General features: G+C 43.3%; 1 protein-coding gene across 1 annotated transcript in view; it reads right to left on the bottom strand.

Annotated features, from left to right (window-relative positions):
• Positions 1-2734: 2734 nt before the first annotated feature.
• Shrm (shroom) overlaps positions 2735-20878 on the bottom strand; it is a 161701-nt gene continuing 143557 nt past the window's right edge. The window contains exons 9-14 of the mRNA XM_076392771.1: positions 8280-8886; positions 7143-8109; positions 6206-6353; positions 3723-3933; positions 3343-3609; positions 2735-2986 (exon numbers count right to left, since the gene is read on the bottom strand). Of these exons, the coding sequence (XP_076248886.1) occupies positions 2735-2986; positions 3343-3609; positions 3723-3933; positions 6206-6353; positions 7143-8109; positions 8280-8886 (2452 nt within the window). The remainder of the gene's footprint in view (positions 2987-3342; positions 3610-3722; positions 3934-6205; positions 6354-7142; positions 8110-8279; positions 8887-20878) is intronic.

Genomic DNA, 20878 nt, shown 5'->3' with positions numbered 1-20878 from the left:
GTAGATTGGTAATGCCGTGTGCCACTTTTGTTTGAACCCTCATTCTAGCTTTCGAATCAAAATCTCCATTGAAATTCTCTGTACTTCACTCCAAAATGAAATCAGATCTCGAATAATTGGAAATTTGAAATAGGTTTGTATCAGCCTACAATGAAATAAAGGACTCCGTTTAATTTCCAACGTGTTATTTATTGCAAGCGAGTTTGGGAAAGGTAGTTATCGTAATGATTTCGTAATACATTCGAAATATGCGATAATATTGTCAGACTATCAACGACCTAGCGTCGTCGCTTACGCGTGTCGTGTCTGTGTCTCTCTGTGACGCGCTTATGAATGTGTATGCAGCATGTAAAAACTGTTCGAACGGTTTCTCCTCGCATCACGTTCAAATTAAAAGTGTATGCTGTAAAGAGAATATGTACACAAATGGGGCACTATTAAATATTAATGACCTTAGAGTATAGTAAATAGCCTACGCAATAATGGAACGTTTCTTCTCGTAAAAAATAGATTATGCAGAGCACCATATTTTTCTTTTTCTTCATCGAATGAACTTGTCTTATGTACAATTTTTCTCTGCGTTCATTGTCGCGAGCCATCGCGATGAATCGCGACGAGTAACGCTGCTTGCAAGCATATTACGAAATGTGGCTAAGTGTTTCCGGTTGTTCGGCCGGCGAGATTGCAGTGTCGCCGCCGTGTATTGGCGCGATATCTGGCGAACATCGAGAAACAAAACGAGGAACAGAAACTGACTATATTGTGTCGCAAAATTTTATGCCCTGTGCTCAGTCTTTCTCATGCGGAGCAATTCATATCCTCTCGTTCTCAGCGACACAGTTCGCCTCACCAGTTACTCTTTCCTAGGATTTAAGTATATCCTTTTCTAAGTTGGAATAGACCAATATCAAATTTATATTTCTGAACGATTCAGAAAACTTCGAAGTACGGAATTAATATAAATAATTTGGATAACTCCAAACATAACACTAGTTTCATCTATTCCAATAGCAAAATACTTAGTATTTAATGTTCCTTAGATTATATCTCAATTACACGATCATCTGGCGAACCGTTCACTGGAACACCCAAATAGCTGGATTCCATCTCGGGATCTTTGAGTCTACGAATAAATATCTCATTACCGAGCTCAAAAAACCGGAGGATCCTTCCCTTCGAGTGTCGTCCGTGTCATCCTCTCCGTTTTTAAATTCGTCATCGAGATCAACTGTGTTGGATCGTCGTCGAGACGATTGTCAACGGAGAAGACAGGGAGCGTTTGCAAAAATGGGTGGAGAAGGGTAAAACTGTGGGAAGAGGAGCGACGAAATATTCGGAAAACGGCCGAGGCATAAAATTTTTCACAGGACCACCATGGAGGCTCGAAATACCTTTTCGATTTTAGTACTGAGTTTGCTTTCGAGAGTCCTTGGTAGGGTCGTACAAAGAGTAAGTAAGATCACAAGCGTCATAGGAGCTCACGAGAGCCCCTGGGGTTAGAACGAAACGTAAAAAATAGTAATCGTTGTAATACGTGAGCATGTATAATGGTTTTCGACAAGTGTCCCGTGCGCACTCGCGCACCACTGTCATTATGTGTATGTGTACGTGTATGTGTGTATGTGTGTGTGTTTCCTACAGTCGTATAATAGCTTAAAGACTACCTTTCTCTCTTTTATTATATATACATGTTACAACGCCGCTCGGTTGCCCATACCGTTCGTACCTATATATCTTGCGACCACGTGACTCCTTACCCTTATATCACATATATCGTATATAAGAAGGCACCAGAAGTAATTCTAGGTCAAGTATCTCGCGACATACGTCACCCATAAACATTATGCTAACCAGGTAAAGGGAAAACATATTCGTAAGCTGTACACGCCCGCGATCAACTGTGTCTGTTTTCAGCGGCGTTCGTCAGCGTTTGATCGCGAAGAGAACACGACTACAGAGACTTCTACAAATACTTCTTTCTCCCCGAGCGTCTTGCGCTGCAAATTTATCACCGAATTCTATACATACGCTTATAAGGTAACTAATTCTCTGGAATATATTAAAATTTTGATTCTCCCGAAACACCTAACGCGTGCCGCGAAACGTATCCACGCCAATCGGAGATTTTAACACGCGCACACGACCCAACAATGAGATACAGTAAACAAACCTTTCGCATGTTGAGGACGAAGAACATGAACCATCGTTCTCTCCGATCTGTCGCTCGATCACCGCGCGATTGTCATCGTAGATCGCGGGGAATACGATAAAATTGACACGAGCTCAGCAACGACTAGGCACTCAAGGCTGTCTCTGGATTGCAGTCGAATCTTAAAGATCGTTGCACGCCTGTTTACCGATATAAAGTTCTTCTGATCATAAGAACTGGGTAGAATTTTCATAGACAAATACCGTCTCCTCGATTCCGTCCGCCTAGGACTCGAAGAATATATACAAAGAACGCATGTGTTCAAAAGTAATTTTAAGCTACTGATAACCTACCGATTAGGGATATTATCACTTTCCTTTCACCGATTCGAAGATACGTATAAGGCCGCTTAGAAGATTCAACGAGTCGTTGGAAAACCAGTGGATCGACCTCCCTCCTCTCGATTTTTGAATCCTTCGATATGAACAGATTTAGAAATAGGCGCTTCTAAGTGTAGCCTTGCTTAGCGGCGCTGTCTAAACGCGCTACCAACGCGTTTCCCGCGCGATCAGTTCATTGCTACGACTAGTCGATCGCCTCTCTCAGCGCGGCTAGCTGCTCCTCCCCAAGCTTCACCTTGTCCTGAATCTCACGCCCGTCCACGATCAACTTGGCCTTCATGTTGATGAAGTGTTGGTAATCCGCGAACTCCTCTTCGTTTAGATACTTTGACAGGATCGTCGAGACGTTCACGCTTCGTTTGTCGATGTTGCTCTTCAGGATCTTCGCCTCCTCCAACTGGTCCATCAGCTTGTCCCTCTTGCCCTCAAGAATTTTCTGCAAATTATAAATAATACGTCGCAAAATATTTCAAATACATCGTAGACATCGTATAGGTAAATATAACGAGCTGCACATTTCAAGGTTTCCACGAACATTCTCTTTCATGCAATTTTCCGCCCAGACGGAAAAGTAATTACATCTACATTCGTTGACCTTCAGCAACTGCGAATCATTTCACGGTGCTTGCTATTCAAGGATACCCAATAAATTTTCAGATAATTGCATAAATGATCAATTACCGTCAATGATCACTAATAATTCCCCTATTTATATACGATATCGTGGAATTAAGCGGAAGGTCAACTCGTACAATATATTATTTATTTTAAATAAATTCTAAGTATACTAACTCTTTCCGCGTGATCCGCGGGCATCCCATAAAGAGCGTTCTCCGCTCTCGCCAGACGGCCACTGAGACCAAGCAGGAGACTCGTAATCTTGCCGACTTCCTCCACATGAAGCCGATATTTGGACGCCTCCGCTGGTCGAGCAACCGCTGAGACTCTTGTTGCAACGCGTGCACCCAAAGCCTCGTTCATTTCACCCTCCTCTCTCACAGCTTCTTGCTCAGCCCTCAGAACCACCAGCTTCTTATCGAGCCTAATCATCAGCTCCTCCTACGAAGAAAATCAATTGTATGATACAGTTTCAATCGCTTTGATATATCACTATACTTTGATAGTATCAGATATGTACCTGATAATGATCAATATGGAGCAACAGTGCTTACCTTTTTCTGCCTGAGATCAAGGCTATCAGCCGGAATGACTGGCGGCGCGTCTTCCTGACGCGGTAGACCCTCGACACTCACGTCGCGGGAGTATCTCGTCAGGAACCTCGCCTTTCCCTCGGACGTGGTGAAATACGCTGACGTTGGGGACAATGGACTGCCAGGATCGGTTGACAATGGGGTAGCCGGAGCGGAAGATACCGTTTCATGTCTGTAACAAATAATTGCAGGATTACTGTGAGTCCTAATATAAAAAACAATATTCCGGTAATTCGTGATCGCGGATGACACCGATTGCATCACTCGACTGAGTCACGGTTGAATGGATCGATACACGTTTCGGAGAACAAGGAACGTCACCGTAAATGATGTATGAGCATGATATTACGAAGAATCGAGATGTCATGATCGTTGTTTACGGAGGAAGAAAACAATGTCTGTAGCTTCTGCTTCGGGACTGTCTGTACATCAAGATATGGAAATCGATAGTTTGAAGACAACCCTCACAATACTCTTGCCGAGTCAAAGAAATCGATAACTCTTGTCCCTCGAGCCTCCCTCATCGGTCACGCTAATTCTTTCTCCGAACCGATAGCGAGTTCTCGGTATCGAAGGCGCTGGAGGCGTAATTAAATATTTACCGAAGAATGCGTCCATTCGGGATGTCTTTATCAGCGGGGCGTACGAGAGTGGCTCTATAAAAGTGGAGAAAGTGATAAAAAAAGGAAAGCGGTGTAGAGTAACCGTAGCAGAAGTGGTTCAAAAAGCGAGCACTCTGATCGGCTGGGTATTACGTCCATAGACCGGCTCGAGTGGCCAGACGACGTAATTAATGAAAAGCGGAAGCGAAGGTTCGCGCAAGTATGAACACCAGTCGTAGTTTATCACCGTTTTCGTGTACATCTTACGCGCCAGGGTACAATGGACCATAATTGCTCGAAAGTGGATGAGTTCTTAGTCCACGAAACGCGTTGAGACGTTCTTAGATCGAATTCCTCGAGAGGGACGAAGAAACTTTATGAATCTCTGTCTCAGGCCAAACGACAGCTACGTGACGTGAGTTTGCGCGGAGAACAGGTTCGTTTGCGCGATTTACAACGATTTTGAGGTCTGTTTACTGTGAATGGGAACTACGACAGAGTACTTCTCTTGTTGGCGAAGCGGCTCCATATGAACGACGCGAACTGGAACCAATGGAAACGATGTCACTGGTCGTCCGTCACAGACTGCCGTACGAAATGATGCGTAGACCACCGAGCGACTAGTCTAACAATATCATTTATGGTTAGTTGCGCAACAATCTTGCGCCTGTGGTACTTTCTCTCAGCGCGTGCCGGCGGAAATATTGTCCCCGATTGATAGGACTATCGATTTCACGTGTCATTTGGCTCGGCCACGTCGATCGATAAATCTCGAACTTTTCGTGTCCCTTTTTTGGTAAACGAAACTGAATCTGAAGTGAGTGGAGAGTATTTATTCGACACACCTTCGAGTTCACGCAATGCGGAAAATATTTATTGGTAGTCTTAACGAGTGCCGGTAGTCGGAATTAACATCAAATGAAAACAGACGATTCGTTACATAGATTTTTCAGCTGTCAGGTCTTGTCATCGATTCACTGCAGGTAGCACTTAACTTCGCTCAGAAATGACAATTAAATCCCAACGCTAATGGAGGTCCATTAATGATGCTTCCTTAAGAGTCTCGCGATCTCCGCCCACATAAACACCAGTGGTTGCGCGTTAAATCCCCGTACGAGAGTGCCTGCACGCGACCTCTTTAGACACGTGTCGAGGCTCCTGCGTGATGCGCCGTGAAAAAGGGAAAACTCCTTGGCACAGTTTCAGATAAGATGTGACCGCTTGAGGATGGCAATTTTCAACGAAAATTAATCGGATCCTGACGCGCGCAGTAATGAATGTCTAACGTAAAGAGTGTTTAAAAGCACGAGTAAACTGCGACCGATAAATCCTCTGTCTGGAGCTGTTCGGTGAAAGCGCCAGTCGAAGCCTCGCGTGGAGCAACTCGTATGAAATATCGACGTGCCGTATCGTTCGGGACGATCAGTTAACATTTATGTAACGATAACGACACGAAACGGTGCAGATAGATGCACGATGGAAGCAGAAGACTTATTAGTTTCTGGAATAGAGAGCCAAGATGTCTTGAAGGGATTGAAACTTGAAGAATCTTTATTTTGTTAATTCTATAGTATGCTGCTTCTATTGAATTAATGTTAACATGTGTCTGACACTTCCGTTCTTTGCTAGGGTCTTCCTTATGTCTTTATGCGCCTGTTGGAAGATTACAATAGACATCTTATTCATGTCTACTGCTTTATGTACAAAACTGTTTCAATCTTTTCAGTACAATCTCCCAGCACTGATTTCTGACTTTATGAACCAGTTTTACTAGGAATATATTTTCGAGAGGCAACAATTTTCAATTATTTTAATTACGATGTTATCAATGTCATAGCTTACTTTCTCTCATCGTCAGCTCCGTTTTCAGAGCACGGGGTCGTCGACTCCTCCAGGGAGAGTCGGCGCCTCGGTCTCGGTTGCAAGGTCGCCTCTACCCTGAACAGGCCGGAAACGTAGTCGGTCGGCTTCTTATGCTCCGGCGCTGGAACTGATAAGAACGAGTGGTTACACTCGCTGGTTCCCTTCCCCATGGAAACAGAGACATTCTTAAACGTATCACACAAGATATTTCCTGATATATCAAAAGTAATAAAACAGGTGGTGCCAAGACATCATATGTTTACTGTGATCTTGGATATTATTTTGGATATTAGTAATTGATAATAAACTTTAAGTCTGTTAACCCTATGACACCTATTTTTATCTTGAAAGTTATGACGCGTTAAAGTGTCAATACGCATAATTGAATAACGTGACTGACTCATTGATTGAGTTAGTGCTTATTAAAACAAAGGGTCGTCGCCCTGATCACTGAACTCCTCTTTGTTCTCTCACGTACACACGAAGCAAATTGTTGCTACGTTATTCTGTGCATGTTCGAGAGTATAACTAGCGACAAATCGGTCGCGTGTGCTTAGCTCGAGGGTGACAGCAGCGGGAACCTCGTGCAAGTAGATTAAGCTGGGGATCCGACGACATCAACCATACTAAATCTGTAGGATTACGCGTTAATCTGCTGAAGAACGACGACGGGGAATTCTGATAACACCAGTGTTTGCTTGGCTTTTATTAGACGTGATATTATAGATACGACTGCAGGTAATCCAGGATTAGTCTGAATTGGTAATTATAGTCCGAACGAAGCATACAAGATATACGCCGACAGATATTCGTTATCTCGCGTGGAAATCAACAGTATGCATCCTGACAGTAATTGACGAAATTTTGAAACATGAAATCCGGAAAACTTCAAGCAAGATTAAAAAAAGAAACTCACCTAAAAGCGGTACTAGCTTATCATTCGGACTGAGCTGACTGGCCAAGTCTCGTCCTAGTTCTTCGCACTCGATCTCCTCCGGCAGCTTCTTCCGACACAGAGACAGAAGCTCGTGGCTCTTGGGACACGTTTCAGACTCCACGGCTTCTAGGTTGTCAGTCTGCGAGGCAGCATCGCTAGTGGTCGTGTTCACCCGGAGAATTACCTCGGTGCGTTGCACCAGGGTCAGTCCTTCTATTCCTGGCTGTGGCGACACGCATGGCGACGCAGACGGAGAAGACTTGTCCTCCTCCACGGGCGAGTTCCTCGGGGACGAAGAGGAGGACGCTTTGGAGACACTCGAGATCGAGGACGTCGAGGACCTGCCTCCAGACCTAGACTTGATGGATGACGATGACCTGTCCATTCTCAGCTCTATCTCGTTCATCTGACTTGAACGGAATTGGCCAGGAGAACCGGACCTGTTCGAGGAACCAGTGTTGTCCGTTTGCGTGGGACTCGAGACCTTTCTGCTGCTCGGCGAATTCTCGAGCTTCGAGAAGCTATTGGACAGGTTTCGCGGCGATATGCGAGGATCTGACGATCTACTCGAGGAAGAGGAACTGGAACAGCTTCCCGATCGTCTTGGAACTGCTCCCCTGGGGCTGTCACCTTCGACCTGGTCTGGTGACCTCGGAGGTGAACTCGTGGGCGGCGGTGGCCTCTCTGAAACGAACGATGTCTCGATGGAATTCTGTATTTCGCGTCCACGCGACCAGCAACTCTCCGTCGTAATCGATGTTGAGGTCGATGACGTCGTGATGCAGTTGTTGATCATGGTGGTCGACGTTGAAGTGGAGCTAGCTCTCTTCTCGTTACGCCGGTTCAAAAGCTCTATGTTTTGCGAGGTCATCTCGATCGTGGCACTTCGTTCACGGAAGAAGTCTTCTTCCAGCGACGAGGGGGCGTCCATGCTTCGGGACTGTTTCTAAACAAAGAAAGAATTTATACTGTGGAACAGTTCAGAGAGAAGCACCTACAAGAGAATATAGCATTTTCCAGTTTCCTACCCAAAGTAAATTTTACCCAGTTTCCTATCCCAACTACCAAAACCTGTAGCGAAGTCTAGAAGAATACCTTCCTTAGAAAAGACATTACCTCTCTGTTCTGAGGTAGGGGTTCGCAGCTGGCAGCTAGCTTCCTGCGTTCGCGTTCCAGCTGTCGGTTCCTGTCGTTAAGGGCCTCGACGCTCTGGGGCGACAATCGTTCCTTGCGTTGCTCGTAATCGTGCCTCTTCTCCTGCTGTCTCTTTTCTTGATGATGATGATGGTGGTGGTGGTGGTGGTGCTGATGTCGATCCTCGAGATTATCATTATTATTATTCTCGCTGGTTCGCGATCTAGCGTCATTCGCCTGGAGTTTCTTGCTCAAGTCATGCGACAGCTTTCCGATCACCTCTGCCGAGTGCTGATGCTGTTGCTGCTGCTGAGCAGACCGTTCTTCCAGCCGATGATGAAGAGCGTCCACGCTGTGCGACTTCGAAAGCTCCGGCTGCTGCGGATGGTGATTGTTGTGATGGTGATGGTGATGATGCTGCAAGGGATGATGAGGCGTGACGCGCAGGAGAACCGGATCGTCGTGATCCCGAGGTGGTGGCCAATCCTCTAGGCGGGAAGTTGGTGACATCGTTCTCTTGTAGCTACCCTCGCTATCCGGCGCGCCACGCTCTCTTCGGTAAGCCAGGTAAGAGGCCTTGGATTGGCTCCTAGAACGAGAAAATTGGACATAACCATTAGAATCTCGTCAGTGAAACTTTACGTGTTCGCTTTCGTAAACGATTGGTTAGATGGGATAGGAGACCACAGGAGAAGGGATTTGGATTACTCCCGAGTGATAACTTCTCTAATGGAAACTAGAGAAGACCCATCCGTCATTACGAAATCTTTACCACAAGTTTCATTTTCAACAGGTATAACTATCTCGGTGAACTACTGAATTTCTCATGGTATGCCGATCTTCAAAAATAAACGCATAAAAATAGAGCAACGCGACCAAGAAAATACGCAGACCTGAACCACTCCGACGTCCAAAAATATAGTTACATCTGCCTGTTTGAAGTGGGAGGTTTGACGCACAACCGCAAGATTGTAGTTGAATTTCTAGTCAGAGCCTGGCGAGAATCAAGATCGTTCGAATTTTGATGAGGTTCATTTGTATGGGTACTGACCAACCGGCGCGGCGAGCGGCTTCTCTGTGATTTGATCGTTATCCGAAATGTATATTGTCACGGTCGGTGGGATCGAGAGGGCGGCAATATTTCTTTCAAGCTCGATTTTAATGCCAGACCACGTAAACGAACTGTGTACATGTGGTGCATGCATGTAAACATGTGAATTTTCCACGATAGGTTGTGAGGAGTTGTTTAGAGCAAAAGTGAACGCGAGAATACATGATTTCTTTAAACTAGCCTCTGTTTATCGTCCAGTTAATTGCGTACGCTATTTAAAGCGTAATATAGTTGCAATCAGTAGCGTATGAAATATGTACACAGACGTAAGAGAAATTAGAAGTGTTACAGTTTCACCGGCGACTTTCACGTTGTTTAATGATATAAATATTGTGTAGAATAATTAAGTATAATATAATAGGCCTAATCTCCTTTGATTTCCTAATCTCTTCTTGCCCCCATATTTCATGTGTCACAATTTATTGCTACATTCTCCTTTCTGCGCCTAATTGACACGCAATTATAGGCATAGTACGAACGAAGTCAGAGAAATTAGTTGTTCATGATCAGCCTGCGTAGGAAACCAGCCATGTGGAAAATCTCCTTGTTACATTAGTATCCCTTAATTCAGATAATATAATTTATTTCCATAGCGCCAATCGTGCAAGGGATTGGCATACAGTCTGTCGAATATATCGCGATTCCTCGCACGGAACAAAGTGCTCTTTGCTGAGAGAGTAAAAGTGCGCTATTGTTCAGGCCGACTTGCGAAATATGTACCGACGCATCCCTGATGATTAATCGTAAGACGCGTCTGATTAATCGTCGATGTTTGGCGCAAAGTGCGGGGCCAGCCCTTGCACTGGACGTATTGTAATACGAGCGACGACAGATTGAGACCGGATGCAATGCTCGATGCGCGCGTTGTGTGAATCTTAACGACTGTTTCGCTTTACAGAATTCACCTTTCTTTCCTATAAGTTTTTCCATCTGGCTACGACCTCGTAGAAAACGATTTGATCTTCGGAGAAAACTGCGTGCCTGGATTAGAACGCACCTTTGGATTATATAAGATTCGTGCGAAACTCGTCGTATATCTGCTCGAAGTGCGAGGAAAGTGTAACATTTGTGTAGCTCCTCCGAGCATGCGAAATAGTTTGATTAGGTACACTTTTTCTCTCGTTCCAGAGAAAAGAAGAAATCTTTCGTTCACCAAGAAACTACTCTCTAATTTTGTTGTGACAGTGGAATGATTGCAGCTCGTAATCCTTGGGTAGTATTTTTGCGTCGTTATGAAATTTAAGTACTGTATTAAGATCTTTAGCGTCGGAAAGAGATAAAAGGGAGCTTCTTTAGATCTGTTTTCAGAAACATTTAAAGCGAAAATTAGGCTTTTAGAATTGTTGAAATACTGTGAAAATTAACGTGCATGATATCACTTAAATTCACAGCTATCAATGCACATGTTAAACAAATTTACTGACCACAGATAAGACAAAAACGTTAACGACCAACATTCGACTTTTAAATTCTTCGCGAAGTTCTATTTTCGAACGATGACAATCAGCATCGCTGCAATTGTGCCAACCTTACAATAATTCCAGCACAACAGGCGTTCATAGATTCTTATCCTTAATGATTTATCATTAATTGGTAACTCTAGTAGAGAACAATATGCCGATGTAATCTGAAGCACGCGATCGATTTTGCATCGAGCCGCTATATGTGTGTCGAATTTGCCTATATTTATCGAATCTAGGCTGACATTGCGATGCCAGGTAAGCACGAATATCGCGATTGCATGCCAGATTTACGGTAGCAGCAAGCATACGTATAATAAGAACGACACGAAATTCGGTCAAATGAGCTGCGCCTTCAATCACTTTCTTCGATTCATCGATTAAGAACGAGCACTGAATCGGGCACAAGCGATAGCCTCTACATACAAGATTTCCATTCCCTATAACAATGGCTGTTTTTTCCTGTACCATAATCGAATCAGAGAATATTTTATTACGAACTTCCATTCAATTCGCACTATTAAGAATTGCAGTTTCACTCACTGCACATTCATTACTCGTCCATTAGTATTCTACTTCCATCGACAATAAAAATTCTGTTTTCTATCATTTTATGTTCTCTTTTTGCTGCTAGTAGGACCCCTTCCTCGATGGCCTTAATGATTCAGTACGGTGGCTCGGAGCCTGTCAAATTAAGTTACAAGACACGAGGTGATCGATAGAAGATCGTCTTGACGAGATATTCCTGGAGAAGTCGCGTTTAGAGAGTGCGTTCTTCGCGGATTCCTCCTCCAGGAGATTCACACGGCTGTTTCGCACCGGAACGTTCTACTCGCGATCTCGTTCCAGCGAGGATCTGGCTGTCTGCTAGCGGAAAAGAAAGTTTTTAGCGTAACGAGGTGGCCCGAGCGAAGGACGAAAGTAAAATTCGCGTTTTGATTCTAATCACGCGAACGGGTCGGCACAATTTCGTCGTGTCTCTTGGCCAACTTGTCATAATATTGTCCGAGGAAGGATCAATTCGGCAACAGACTAGTCGAACGTGTTCCTTTGACCCTCGAAATATTCCACTCTTCCCTTCGCTTCGTCGAATTCTCGTGAACTGGAATTGAAGGTGAAATGAACCGAAACAGAGCTATATGGCAAGATTCCTCGAACCATTTATTGCAATTCCCTTTCCACTGAGCAAACACGATCTCCAATTACATAAAAGTAGTCCATATACTTCGCCAGACTCGTGCTAATAAGAATACAAAGTTTCTCTGTCTGCAGTGGAAATTGGGTCGATTCCGATCAACGGTAGTTTTAATTCTATATTCGATAGTTCGAACTTGCGAAAAAGTGTGTCAAGTGAAACGCCATCGGTTAAATTCAAAACTGCCGTACGAACTTCTCAACAATCGCTATAATCAGATCAAGGGGGCTTTCACAGCTCGTGATCTCGTTGTTGAACCCCGTTAAAGGCCTCGAAGTCTCGCTCATTACGAAACCTCAAAATGCAGGAGGAATTTCGCAACGTTCGGAAAGTTTGTTCGAGGAAAAACTGAGGTCTCACGGGATCGAGCCTATCGTTTCCGAAGCGCGATGGCTCAGCGTGAGAAAGAGCGAAGAATAAAAAAATCAGCCGTCCCGGATCTTCGAGCACGCGAATCACTTCCGTGGTATTGCGCGCGCGCCTCCCATCTCCTATCTTCTACGGGGGACTAGGCACTGTTCGTATTTTTACCTGGCACATTTTGATCCGCGTTTTTTCCTTCTCTGCCTGTTTAATCGCCCGCTAAACCATACCTACTTAGCGTAAACGATTTCATTGTAAACCAACGGTGAGTTACGCAACACGGCCGTGTAGTAACTCGAGGCGTTGCGCAAGCCCCCAGGAGTGATAGCGCTAGATATATAATTTTATAACTATATACAATTATATAAGTGGACGAAAGAGACGAGAGTCGCGTAGCAGACCACGATTTCCTGTTCCCCAACATTCGAGTTCCTCGTGAACGCGGAACGTTCTTCCGTAATTAGCTACGAACCAATTTTAAACGTGATTTACTTGAAACCGCAAGAACAGCTTCTCGATCTCTCTTTCTCTCTCTCTCTGAGATGGTCAATGGGTCGAGAGAAACGCCCGTATACCCGATTAAGGAATCGAGAAGCGTATATGAAATAAAAGTGTTAATATTATTTAAGAGTCGAGAGTATACGTTCGCGTCGTTTTCTTAAGCGAGGCCGGCAATAAGATTCATCGGTGAAATAAATAACGAGGCTGAGCTGTTTGCGCGAGTAGCAGCCTGCAAGTACACGGGGGCTTAAAAGTTACTTCGAGTAACGACCGTACGTAACAACGTACACGCACGAGACCCTTTTACGACACGTGTTTCTTCCCGTCCCTCTTCCTCTTTCTCCCGCGGTGAACGACGATAATTATCGCTGAGGATAATGCACACGCGAGGTTGGGATAGCACAGCTTCGATGTATTTAGTTTTTTGGAGGAAGGTAGAGAGGTATTAGCGTTCTCTCGTACATTAGAGAAGATCGAGGGCTTAATTAAGCGCAAACGCGCGGACGTGGCTACCGAAGCGTTAAAACCGTCCCTTCTTGCGCAAATCTTTTGAGAGAAGGGCGAAGGTTTGGAATGCCCCTAAAAACGAGGATTTACCGAGTCTTTCGCTGAGATTAATTGGCACTGTTAATTGCGAAAATTCTCACCGAATAAGAGCCATTTCGAAAGTTTATCGTGCTAGTTTCCCTCGTACCAGAGGTATCACTAAATTTTGCGCTATTATCTGTGCCAAATTCCTTGTCATAAATTTCCCCCTGCCTAGTAAAAACTTAAAAATGCTGGTACCGAATTCCTCTCTTTTTTTACCAATTACGATCGGTATTGTTCAATCCCTGCGCTGCTTTTTCGCCCCAGCGATGCAAGAAAGCATAACCAATAGAACCCCTAAAAAGGCTGTTACGTAAAACTTGTACTTTGCTGGAACGTTGCACCGAAAACGCCGACCAACCTCAAAGTGGGCGGTCGTGTTTTGACAGGGAAACTGTCAGAATAGGCGGGAAAAGTACACTAGCAAATTACGATTTATAAGGTTTGAAAAATGAAAGTCGACGAGACGGTATAAACGTTATCAAGACGAATCTCCGTGTAACCAGTAGCTAGTTTATGGACTAGTATATTACAGTAATTGATGGCTACTACCGTATTTCATGGCCAGTCACCTCTATCTTATATAGCAGATAAATGGTAGATATTTATCGGTATAGCTGTTATCAGTTTCTAGGAAGTCGATAAATTCCACCTAAACGTATTAACCCTTTTTTTGGAATCAATCGGATCGATAAGATATGAAGCACATAGAACCAAAGGGATGCAGATGAGATATTTGAAATGTTTGCATTCAGAACAGGAATGGTTAGTTAAATCAATAAATATAATGTTGTAAATTATTTAAATAATTCATTGTTACGTAAAGGTATAATTTAAAGGCCAGAAACATTGACTACGAAATAAATTATTGAAATAAGTTGGTACCAAAAAGATGCAAGTGATTTATTATCTCGCACGCTGTAGTATAAACACTAATTTATCTTCACAAAACAGCTCGTACCACCGTAACAATCGTAGACGATAACAAAGAACTTCTGTGAATACAATGAGTAAAGAGGAACTCAATATAGTTTTAATAGTATCTTAACTATTCCGTATTTATAATAAGGGTATTTACTGACAGTGACATAGCTTTAGAAAGTGATATTTTATGTTTTTTAAAACATGAAAGTCGTCAGAAATTTGTGTATATGCTCCTTATCACGTGTCAAGCATTAAATACACCTTAATATTACTTAATACATAATTTATTTTCTATGGAGATTGTACGAGAAATTGTTTTAACACATTTGAATTTCAAATTCGATTTGCTCGATATCAGAAAAATGTCATTTGCATCCCTATAGTTCTAGGTACCTCGTATTATACAGGGTAATTCTCGTTCGTTTAAATCCGCACACGAGTCTTTATAACTACTCTTTATAACAGAAAATATTGCATGCCAAAGTCCATGTCGTATTTCTCGCTGGGAGCAGATAGGCGACCTAGAAATTCTCTAATCGCGCAAGAGCACCCACATTATATTCATAAAATCAGGATTTATGAGGTAAAACAAGAAATTTCAGGTACACGTTCCCGCGACATTCCCTTGCCGACATAAATCACACTTCTCTGAGAGTAACGCGTTCGAAACATTCCACATTAAAGCGTAATTCACGAACACGACATTCGTTCGCTGTCGCCTTCTTCGCCCGCGTCCGGCGATGCTAAGAAACAGGTGTGGCGCAAAGTAGTTGATACCAATAGCCTCACAGCGTTGACTACAGTGATTCCTTGTATCGCGATTTTTATGGGCAGAACGCTGTTCAAGTATTACGGTTCCAGCATCGTGTTTCCAGTACGCGTTTTCCGCGGATTTCCGGTTACGTGTATCAGACGCTTTCAGACGCTATCGGTTCGATCGGGTAGCAATTAGGAGCGTCGATAACGTGCCTTTTCCTCTTCTTTTCCATCCTTTACCAGATTACGCGTGTTGAAGTGCATTGGCCAGAGTTGTTTCTGTAATCAGCAGCCAGTACCGTCCCCCCTCTATCGACTTATTTCACTCGACGGCGTTGTCGACCGTCCACTCGATCGTGAAATATTAAATTCCGCGGAAATACCGATGGCTTACCGAAGCACAGAAAACGAATCCCCCTTCTGGGAGATAAACGTCATTTAGCACGAATCGCGCGGCCAGAGTGGAATTTGCATTCGTTCGAAAGTAATCGAGGTATTCGAACGTAAATAAGCGCGCGTTGGTCCAATTAAAATACGTACCCGCCGAACGAGCACGGAGGTAGTCGCGTTATTTGGAAGTGTCCAGTTATAAGGAAATCGCCAGACTGTTTCACCTGGGATTGTTTGTTTATAGCACATCGTGTGGGCGTGGCAGCGGGCACGCGCATTTTTACGTAATTAACCGATCGCGCTATGCTTGGGGGATTACTGTAGAAATGGAGTATCGTGATATCGTGTAAAGACTATCTTTGCTTTCAGCTGAGGAAATTGTAATATAAATAATTTTATGCTTCAAAGTAGTATGCTAATGAAGCAATATAAAACTTAAAGCGAATGTAGACCGTGATAACATCTAGAAGGACATGACTTGCTCATCATCTACACGACTAAAAGCATCTTTAATAAGAATCTCGTTTGATACAAACTGCGTTAAATATATATTTACAAGAACTCTAATGAAGCAATGAACTCGCGAGATATTCAAATAAATCACTGAATTCCTAGAAATAACATTGGAAATTCGTTCGTTACACTCATTAAAATAGATTTACTGTTTAATGGATAGCGATAGCTCGTGAATTGTCGATCGACTATTACAACACCTCCGCTAATTAACTCAAACTGAGTTTGATCACGCGTAACTCTATCCTGCAGCCGCGGGCACGCTGGGTAGCCATGCAAGTGAAAGAGAGATGAAGAGGAAGGGAAGTGCAACAATTTAATATTTATGAGAGCATTAAGCCAACAGTTTATCCGTCCGGACGGATCGTCGCTGCAATCGTCGTATCCGGTGACAGACGAGGATGCCGATTCGAGCGAATCATTTGAAACTGTAAACTTTACATGCCTGATAGCTTGACGTAATGCCCAGGTGCGTGTCTGGCAACGACGAGTCAATACTACTTAACGCTTACAAAGCCGCGTCGAGACAAGTGGAAACGTACTTATGTTGACAGACACTATTTTACATAATGAAGAAAACAGTAGAATTTCGTTTAGGGATTGACGTTACTAATCATGTACTCAAGGTTATACTTTTAGAAGTCAGATTCTATTTTCACTTTATCCCATGAATCTTATTTGCCAATAATGAAATAAGCCGAACAGCTATATGTAGCTTTAAGAAATGAAAAATCTTGTTCACAATAGTAATAAGCGATTTCTGTGGCGAAAACCTGAAACTACCTTCCACGTGTACACGATTCGCATATAGGGGCTTCGTTTATCGGTGGAAACACTGTCCGTGGAGGCCTTAAAAATGCTAGAGAGAATTCAATCCGAGGCAACGACCGTAGCTAAGACTTGGAAATCGCATTACAAAATATCGACCACGAGCTGTTCTCCCTGGCGTCTCGCGGATCGTTTCCTACGATGGAAAATTTTTTCCAGGATGGTCTGCCGGCTCGGTGCTGTAACGTAATCGACCAAGTCTCACGTGGCCCATTGTTTTCACGAGAGTGTTGCCCTAAACGCGTGCCGCAGGTGTTAACTAGAGACACATCGGAGTTTCAAAACCGAGCCATGATACCCTATGCAGGTATGCGTATGTAAATGCTCGCATTGTCAACCGTGAACGCGTTCCAGCGTTGATTTTGGCTTGATTCGGTCGACAACCAGGTGTTCATTTAGGTAAGTCGATACACGAAAAGCTAATTAGACCTTCTCGATATTGTTCTTTGCTTACCATCTATGGCGCGAGCTAAGTGGAAATCATGTATGGCAAAAAGTGAAACTGAAAGTCACGTTTCGTCTTCCTAACGAGATCCTATGTAGACCTTCGAGACTTCCAGATCGTCACCTTCGATACATCCGGCGAGCAAAGTGTTTAAACTCCCCAAACACACTTTGCCTTTCAGTTCGCTATCAGTTGTACCTTGTCAAAAATTCCTGAACCGGAACTCGACGACAGGTTCGATTATTACATTTTATAGGACCATTAAGAACGCGTTTACGCCATGGCTTCCATTTCGTGGCTCACAATGTTCAGAGGCTACATTACAAACGAGCCACGAAAACAGCCACGGCCCAAGTGAAACCTCGTGTTGTTCACTTTGTCCCGAAAGTAGGTAACCTTCGTGGTTTCGTTCACTTGCCATCTCGAAAAATGTGTTTCGACTTAAGAATATCGGATGAAAGTGCGTGCAACGAGCTCGGTAGGAGAATAACAGCAATCAGGATTTACCTGGGGATTCGTTCAATTTTTTACGTTCTTTTTACGAATTGTGAGCTCAGATGCATGAAGTGTATTCTTTGACGCGCAGATGGTTGAACTGTAATTTTTTCAGTAAACTTAACAAGCTACGATTTATTACTCCTTATCTCCCCTTGCAACAATGTCCCTTCAACTTGATACGTTTGACTTTTATCGCTCGACCTTGGTCCCCACAGGAGAACCACGGTTTTTGACCTCCACTTCGTGGAAACCATTTCTGCGGCCAATGTACTACTTGTTTTCTCTCCTCCTACTCAACTTGGGCCAATGAGGAGAGTACTGTTATGAGTGGCAGTAGCTGAGCCATGGGCTGCTATAAACACGAACCAAGACTTCTCTAGTTTCTCATGACATTTGGCATACAAGTAAAAAAGATCTCAAGAAAAATGTGTTATATTACATATAGAGAAGCTTCAATGATGAGGCAATTAATTCTTAATGTGCAATATAATCCTTGAAGGTAGGGCAAGCAAAAAGAATTATGTAGAATTTTAATCTTTTTCCTCTGTCGTGTTTTTCATCTTTGGTGTCTAAAAATTAGCGTAGGTAGGAATCTGACCTTTCCTTATTAACAGAGATTTTAGATAACCTAGAATTAAAGCATACTAAGAGGTGTTAATTTCGGCAAATCTACATTCTTATCTAAACTAGAAGCAATGGCGCGAGAAGGATATAGAGAACGACGGAGTTGGAGGTCGCGTCCTTCGTTTCGATCGCTCATCGGGTTCGAGGCATTCATTCTCTTTTTTTCTCGGTCCAGCAACGTGCACCCAGCCTGGCGATTAACAATCAGGTATTCCAGGTAACCTGGAGAAGTCGGACGGTTCTCGCGTTGACGATGCGCATACCTTTCATAAATCAGTGCACGCGAAGGAATCCTGCTCCTCTGCCTCTTGCAAGATTACCGATTACCTGATTCCGTGGTTCAAAATTACGCCACGTATCATTATCCCGCAATTTGCACGTGTACCGATACATCCTGCATTTAATTCATTAGTATTCGCCGATCGTTTACGTCATCCTTCCTAATAGTTGCTCATCCACTCAAACCTTAGTCACTACCGTTATCGTCTCCGTTTCTTTTTCAGTTCAACAATTTTTTACGATGCGCATCTTCGATAGCATAGCAATTTTATGAATACTCGCCTTTGTAAACGGTTAGCGCAGAAACGTTTTAACTTGCTAATGCCGCGATAGAGGAGAATCCACTCGAATATGTTTTCGCGGATCGGCTATCGCGTATTTCCATTCAAGGCTACCGTGATTCATGCCCGTTTATGAAATATAATATGCAGAACGCGCGGGTAAGCGACAGCTAGCGTTGCATTCATAATACCGCGTCTTGTGGTGCGATTACTCCGCGCGTATAAGTTTACGAATGCCTGGTATGAAGCTTCGTTCACAGCTGCTTCTTCTGTTTTCGTAACCGACGCAAATTTGGGTCAAGCACTCGCTTCATCATCCGACTCGCGTTTATAGTCCAAACAGGTGAAAACCTGCAGCTCCTGTTTTTGTTTTTCTTAGAGGCAGGCGTCGGAGTCGGGCATGCCGCAATAACGCCTACTGTGTGACACCGCAGGAATATCCTTAATGATAGGAATGAGCAACAATAATACTAACGACAAAACGTGAGAGTGTTCATTCAATTTAAAAATTTGAATGTGCTTTGAATATTTTCAAATCTTTTGAGAGGGTAAGATGCATTGAGTAACTGTAATTATCTTCTAAACTACTAATCATATAGAGTGTATTCGACAACAGGTGTTAGAAATTGTCAAGAGTAATTCTAAGAGTCAAAACAGAACGAAAATTAAGAATAACGGAATTGAATTTGATACTTCCTCTCGACTTAGTAATTGTTAAATGTATACCTAAAGTACGCCTGAAATGTGTCTGACTTACGAACTGATTCTACTTCTAGTGCGTATTAGCCTGGTCCGACGCAATGTTAGAAAGTAGAATATGTCTGCTCAATTAACATCTTGGAAATGGAGCCGCGAATCCGATTTCACCATTTATCATTTTCGTTTTATTTTAGCATACATACGGAATCGCTCCTTAAAATTTCTGACAACTGTTGCTGAACACCCTGTATATATTTCTAAAGGGAGACTACTGACAGTATTCAATTCGATGACTATCTTAAACTGGCGTGTTTCGAAACTGATAAAGGTTCGTCAAACGAAAATCCCTTGTAATATGAACCTGAGGCATCGAATACTTCGATCAACAAACACGAAGTATCGATAATAGCGACAATATATCAAACGCGATGTCCTTTGTTTCCATGAAAGAGAGAAAGGACGATAAAGAACGCTCACGCGTGGGAAGAGACGGCCAGCTATCGACTTATCATACCCGCATAGCCGTGTTAACGCGTTCTTATCGTAAATACACTCGACGTTAGTAATGTAAGTACTTGCCAAGAGTTTCAGTGTACACGAACACCGTTCACTCGTTTCCCTCACGAGAATGTTTCCCTCGCAAGAATATTTCTAATAAAAATCTGGCAAAGGTCGCAAACAGGGTTCGTCCTTTCATCAGACTGACCTCGATTAATTAACTCGTGCCCTTGATGCGATACAGGCTACACTGGTACGGGAAGTCGTTCCAAGAACCGCAGAAAAAAATTTGAAAGATTTAGCACCCTGTCCGAACAGGGTTTTCTTTGCAACAAGTCTCACTTGATACTGGGCGTGTATTAATGGCAAATTATTGTATGACGCGAGGAAGGGCAGCAAAATCGACTTACTCACAAAAGCAGAAAATCTCGGTAGGTATGTGGCTTTTAAGATTGAGTATTACTACTGTGCAGCACTCTAAAAAGCGGGGGGAAGACCAGTAACTTCAGACTCGCTTTCTTGATACTGCGTCATAAAGTACAAGATTATAGAAGTAAAGAACTTTCAAAAGAACTTCTCTCTTCACAGCAAAATCGTTTGCTTCAATCTTTGTCCACGAGCGCAACGA

The sequence above is a fragment of the Calliopsis andreniformis genome, chromosome 2, assembly GCF_051401765.1.
Source record: "Calliopsis andreniformis isolate RMS-2024a chromosome 2, iyCalAndr_principal, whole genome shotgun sequence".
NCBI classification, from domain to species: Eukaryota; Metazoa; Arthropoda; class Insecta; order Hymenoptera; family Andrenidae; genus Calliopsis; species Calliopsis andreniformis.
Note: the sequence above shows the minus strand (reverse complement) of the source record. Positions and strands in the feature narration are given on the sequence as shown.